At 40.9% G+C, this 6,589-nt stretch overlaps 1 protein-coding gene across 1 annotated transcript in view; it reads left to right on the plus strand.

Annotated features, from left to right (window-relative positions):
• Positions 1 to 6,589, plus strand: part of TESPA1 (thymocyte expressed, positive selection associated 1) — a 22,072-nt gene that overhangs the window by 2,616 nt on the left and 12,867 nt on the right. Inside the window, exons 2-6 of the mRNA XM_011375743.2 lie at positions 632 to 681; positions 1,374 to 1,427; positions 2,173 to 2,209; positions 2,482 to 2,580; positions 4,335 to 4,543. Coding sequence (XP_011374045.1) covers positions 2,549 to 2,580; positions 4,335 to 4,543 — 241 coding nt within the window. The 5' untranslated portion in view covers positions 632 to 681; positions 1,374 to 1,427; positions 2,173 to 2,209; positions 2,482 to 2,548. The remainder of the gene's footprint in view (positions 1 to 631; positions 682 to 1,373; positions 1,428 to 2,172; positions 2,210 to 2,481; positions 2,581 to 4,334; positions 4,544 to 6,589) is intronic.

Below are 6,589 nucleotides of genomic sequence, written 5' to 3' on the forward strand. Positions count from 1 at the left end.
AAAACTGAGTTGTTTCTAACTACCATTTGTTCTGATTTCTGTCTGTTCTTCTTGTGGAGATGGTAAATACCTGATAAGCCCATATCTCAAAATGTGAAAATGTAATCTCTAACCAAGATGCCGTGTCTGTTGCTTCCTGAAAGACATGATATTCAGCAAGAACATGGCTCAGAGAGAAGGAAGGGTGTGTGATAGATAAGAGGACCTCCTAAAAGTGGTTTTTTTTTTATCTTGATATCTTTTTTTATCTTTTTTTTGTGATGTAGAAATCATACACCTAAACTCATTCTTCTATAAATGCATCTCTCCAGTTTTACTTCTGTATTCTTTCTTTCCTATTTTATCTAGGAATTTTCCTGGAGAATTATTGCTAAGCTGACTTTAGACAATGTGGTCAGTGCGATGGCAGCACAATTTGAAATATAGTGCACTCCAGTCCCAAATCCCCCTGACTACCACCATGAATTTGTTAGTCAAATAATCACTTTGTATTAGTTTTCTTCAGCATAAAAATTGTTTAAGTACTACTGACTTTCATTGAAAAATTATGTGAACTTGTGGGACATATTTGAGGAATAGCCTCTTGGAAAATATAGTTATTTTAACCTGTAAGATTATTTTTGGTTTTTAGATACTCTGAAGAAGGGTTTTTTGAGGAAGCAGGACAGTCGATCTATAATGGTGAGTATAGACTATGTTCTTTCTTCTACTGTTCTTCTCTACCTGGATAGTGATATGGCTGTGTGTGTGTGTGTGTGTGTGTGTGAGAGAGAGAGAGAGATAGAGAGAGAGAGAGAGAGAGAGAGAGAGAGGCGCAAGCGATGGCTGTGTGTGTGAGAGAGTATATATGTATAGGCACACACATGCATGCATAAGAATGCTGACTATCTTATAACGGTTTGAAAAATGCCTATTAGTGATCACACAGCAGTCCGGAAGGTCCAGAAGGCAGAGCAAACATTGGCTCAGAGGCCACAGGCTCACCAGTATTCAAAGGTTATTTGCCATTAGTGGTTGCTTAGCTAACAATCATTGCTATGAGATAAGAGCTTTATAAAATATGTGTTTATGTGTGTGAGTGCACACCCCCATGTGCTTACTATGTGGCAGAGGATTGTGTACATGACTATGTAATATAGAGGACAGGTTAATTATAGACGAGTGTTTATGTGATTCTTTCTGAATCAAAATACAAATGTGACTTCTGAAGTAGTATCTGTAATGCTTGGGGTAGTTTTGCAAACGTGTGGACATCTGATGTGACTATGTGGTTGTAGATGTTCAAATATACAGAGGTGTGTGTGTTTGTGTGTGTGTGTGTATGTGTGTGTCCAAGCCTGATTTTCTGTGACCTTTGCTTTATTATTTGACAGGGTACTCTAGCCATGGAACCAGCTTTGAAGATGACTTGACCCTCGGAGCAGAGGGTAAGTAGCGCTGCTCTCTGAGGTTGGGATCTAGGAAGAGGCTATATAGTGAATGAATTAGGAATAGAATGGAAGGGGAGAACTGCAGAAAGATGCAGCCTATCCCTGGGGTCTTATCTATAGGGAAAGAGCAGTCTCATTATGATCTATGTGAAAGTCAGAAAGAGTCACATGCCCAGGAATACTTCCCTACCAGCCTATCAGGACATCTGCTGGTCCATCATTGGAACTTTCCTTTGGCCTCTAAGAAGATAACATATAAAATCACCATAGCCCTAGCTGCCCAGACATCTTTGAAACACTTTTCTGTGTAGAAGCCCAAAGCAGCCTGAGTACTAGATGTAGGAGAGAGACTGCACTGCAGGAAGATAGGGACTTGAATGAAATATGGAGATATAGCCCCCTGGGACCCATAGAGATTCATATGGTAGGGCTAGAACACAGGCCTGGAGGGCTGAATGACTCTGTCCTCTTCAGGACAGAGGAACTCTTGCCTAGACACCAGTCGTGGTTCAGAAGTGCAGAGGCTTGGGACAGTTGTACCCTGCCATATCTGTCCCCCTTCCAGGTCTGTGTTTGCTAATCTTTAGACACCCCCTTAAAGAGCAGAGTTCATGGTGTTCAGCTATCCTGTGGTAGTGGCAGAAAGGAACAAAGAGGGCTGAGTTTTAAGTTCAGAGGGGAAACTGAGGTGATTTTGATTTTCCCTTCTAACTTTCTCTCTGCCTTTCTGTCCCTTGTCCAGCCACACTGTTGGCCGCGAATGGCAAACTCTTCTCCAGGTAAGTGTAAGGTTCAGCTAGGCCGAATAATACCTTCTTCAGGAGCTTCTGAATTGGGGTAAGTGTCAAAGTCCAAGAGATTAAAAACAAAAATCTAAAGGTTCACAATAGAGTGAGATTTTCCAACCAGGAATGAGGTCATAGACTGAGTTTTCATAGTAGATGGTTCAAGGGTACTCAGCAGGAAGTAACTGTGCCCAGCAGGGGACATCTTGGAGCCAGGGTACAGACTGCTTACAAGATTAGTATTAAGTCATCTCTGATTCCTGCAGGAGTTTCCTGGAGACTGCCCGGCCCTGCCAACTACTAGATCTTGGCTGCAGTTTGGCTTCCAGCAGCATGACAGGTGGGACCAACAAGACTAGTTCAAGGTAGGTGGTACCAAGTTTGTCAAGGGAAGAAGGGTGAGAGAGACGAGAGGCAGAAGAAAATGGAACCAAAAACTATTGCCCACTTCTTCTGAGATATCTTACTGGAGCTTTTATGCAGTCACATACTTAAGAAGTAGGGAAGAATAGTGGGGGACACAGAGGAATCTACTGCTCAGAGCTGCATGCATGTGTATAATAACAGGTGTCTCTCCACTGAACTTTATGCCCCAGGAGGTGTAGTATTGGTACCGTCACAGTTTCAGGACTTAATAGTAAGTGTGCAATAAGTGGTCAATAAATGTATTGATTGATTGATCGATTTAATTGAATGAAGCAATGAAATATCGATTCATTCAGGCAATTTTGTATCCCTTAATGCAAGCCAGGCAACGACAATGGAATTTGAAAAGATGAAGCAACAAAGAACTTGCCCCCAGGAACTCAATAATCCAATAGGGTGAACAAAATATAACATGCAAATAACTTTAAAACAAGATGGAAAGTGATGAAAACTAGTGTGGTATAATAAAAAGTGGAATTTAGAATGAGAGTTTGAATTCGAGACCTGGTTCTGAGACATTAACCATGTCTACCTTTAGTGACTTCTCCTCACTTAGCCCTGGCTACAGCCCAGTTCTATTAAATCAGAATCTCTGGAGATGAGACTCAAATATCTGCATTTTTAAAAGACCCCCGAGGTAATTCTAATATGCAGTCATTGTTGAGAACTAATGATCCAGACTTATGCCCACGATTCAGATATGGAAATTTAGGACCACGGAGATAAAATTGGTACTTAGGTGACAAGCACAAAAGTAGAGCCAGGAATTCTGATTATGCAGCCATTAATTATACAAGATGATCCCTATTTGATCAAAACGGCCAGCATCCTCTCTGAAGAGCGACAGTGATTATTCAAAGTTTCAGATAATCCACTGCCCCCCTCATCCCCATTGTTGTTTGGGATACATAATTATTGAGCTCTTGCGTCATCCAGCCTGGTAGTATACAGATTCAAAAGTGGACAGGTGTTGGTGCCACACAGAGAGAGAGACAGAGAGAACTTGATCTTCTGTAATGCTGGTCTTCTGTACTAAAAATGGTGCTACTAAGAGGTCAACCTCTCAAAATCAGATTTTGAACATACTTATACAGCAGGTCCTCGAATAACATTATTTTGTTCAATGTCGTTTTGTTATAACATTGATGAGATGCTGTAGGAACTTAGCCGTCATTTATAACAATTAGCCTATGGTAAATTTGGTTTCATTATATACCATTTTGCTTAAAGTGACAGAATCTATTGAAGACGTTAAGTGAAGACTCACTGTATTGAAAAAATTTTTACCCTCAGGATAAAAATGAGTTTTATTTTCCTTACACACATTCCCTATCTCACACAACCACTAAGGGAAAACTGGATGACAAGTTGCAAAGCACTTGGCATAAGCCAGTTGTATCATAGTACATGTGTACAAATGGGAACTGATTCGTTAATAACACAACCACAAGATTTCTTTGCATTAGTGCTGTTGTGGTTGTTCAAATTCATAGTAAATTTCATTCACCTGTAATCAGTTAGACAAAGTACTATGACAAAATCTCATTCAATTTTTAAACCAGGGCTAGATTATAATTCTCATGTTTCAGACAGAATTTAGGTTCAGAGAAATGAAAGCTTTTCTCAAAGTCAAAGGAACTGGATTACCCTCTGCCTCAAAGTTGCCCTATTTACTCGAACTCCCTCTTTCCAGCATTTCTGAGATTCTGGACAAGGTGCAAGAAGATGCAGAAGATGTCCTCTTCAGCCTGGGCTTTGGCCAAGAGGACCAAAAAGACACTTCTCGGATTCCTGCTCGATTTTTCACCACCCCCTCCCAGGCCAAAGGCATTGATTTCCAGCTCTTCCTGAAGGCCCAGGTGCGGAGGATCGAGATGGAGGACCCTTGCCTCATGCTGGCCAGTGAGTGTCACCACAGACCATGCTCCGCTTCCCCTCAGCCTCCAGACATTCACAACAGAGATCAGCGGCTCCAGATCCTGCTTTCTGTTGATTAGCTTCACCCGACCTTTTCCTCGTGTGTCTGTTTTCTCTTATGTTGTCTTCAGTAAAGACGGAGAACTTTGACATTTGCTTCTTTTAAAATAATCTTCAAGAGACTTCCTATTACCGTTGCTTTCTATAGGCTTTCTCTCCTTTAGCTGAATCAAATTGGAACAAAATGTCTTTAAATCTTATTCTCATTTTCTATTTCTCACTTGAAATTATCAAATGTTCCCATTATATAGCCGCTGCATAAAAATCAGTTCCATTTAGGGCAGTGGTTCTCAACGTTCAATATGTTAAATTGTGCGGAAAGTTTATAAAGCATTCGTATTCATGGGCTTTTCCTCCAGAGAAGGAGCGGTTCAGGAATATTTATTTTAAACAACCACACAGATGGGTCTTATTTATAATCCTTAGGCCACATTTGGGAAACAAAGATTTAAGTTGCCCAGATTTCAGACTAAGAAAAGATGTGAGAGGGCTTCTCTACCTCGATGAGGTATAAAAAGACTCTTTTTGATTCTATATGTTAGAATAGATTTCAAATTATATTCTGCTACACCCAAAACATGATAGTCTTTCTGAAGTGTTGTGTCAGATCCTTTGTATCAGAGTCAACTTAAAAGCTTGGTAAAACTAGACTCCTAGGCACCACCGGCTGAAACAAGGATTTTGAGTTGGAGTATTTTCACAAGCACCTTGAATGATTCTTAGCCACATTAAAGTTTGAGGATGATATATTGAATTTATTTCATGTGCCGAGTCATAATTAGGTGTTAAAATCTGTAAGAACAGCAGCTAGACCAGACAAACATGATTCTTGCCTTCGAGAAGCTTACAGTTTAAAGGATATATTGTTTATCATAGTGCTTTTCAGACATGGATGTGCATATGAATTACCAAAGGATATTGTTAAAATGCTTGGGATATAGTCTAAGAGTCTTTATTTATAACAAGTTCCCAAGCAATGCTGATGCTATTGGACTACTGACTACACTTCAAGAAGCAAAAGCCTAGTAGAAATGATAGAGCCCATCTAAATTCCTCTGCCCCAATCCATTGCCTAGTCATTGCTACCCCTCAAATTTGTTGCTATCAAGAAGCCTTCTATAACCCTAAAACTTTGTTATTGTCTAAGAAAATGTTTGTTTTGCCCTTTTTTATCATGTCTGTCCTCTAAAGCAAACACAGTGGTAGAGGCCATTATTTAGAATATTCCGATGACAGAAAGGAGATGCTAAATTAAGATATAGAAATGTTTCTCATCCCTTAAAGAATTAATTTTTGGACTACTTGGCATGGGGAGTCAAAAAATCAAGAAAATCAAGAAAGGGGATACTGGGTGTCAGAAATCTAAATGGGAGAAACACTAGTGGGAAACTCGGCACCATCTCTTTCTGAATTTTAAGCTTTAGGGAGGTGATTGAAGTCAGAGATTCAATAAATAATCTTCTGATGATCCCCAGACTCATGGTCTTCAATCTTTGTACCCAGGCAGGTTTAAGCAGGTGCAAACACTGGCAGTCACTGCTGATGCCTTCTTCTGCCTCTACTCGTATGTGTCTAAGACACCTGTTCAAAAGTTCACACCATCCCACATGTTCTGGAATTGCAACCCAACTGATGTGCCACCCATCAAAATTCTGGCCCCAGAGCCTGAACCTCACTCACCCAGAGAGCGCCTCCGGAAAGCCATCTCCAAAATGTGCCTATATACGTGCCCCCGAGATCGGCTATCACCACCCCGCAATACCCCCAAAAGGAACAGTTTGGACCAAGTGGTGTGGGAAGTAATGGACAGAGTGAGAGGAGAGAAGCTGGTTCTCCAACAAGACCCTGAGTTTGCGCCAGGTTCACAGGAAGATCCTGTGCTCCCCATCAGCAGTACAAAGCTGCCCACTTCTTCCTGTCCATGTGTCCTTTGCCCTAAAGAGGTAACACAGCAGGGAATGTCCAAAGTGC

This window comes from Pteropus vampyrus, unplaced genomic scaffold (genome assembly GCF_000151845.1).
Source record: "Pteropus vampyrus isolate Shadow unplaced genomic scaffold, Pvam_2.0 Scaffold276, whole genome shotgun sequence".
NCBI classification, from domain to species: domain Eukaryota; kingdom Metazoa; phylum Chordata; class Mammalia; order Chiroptera; family Pteropodidae; genus Pteropus; species Pteropus vampyrus.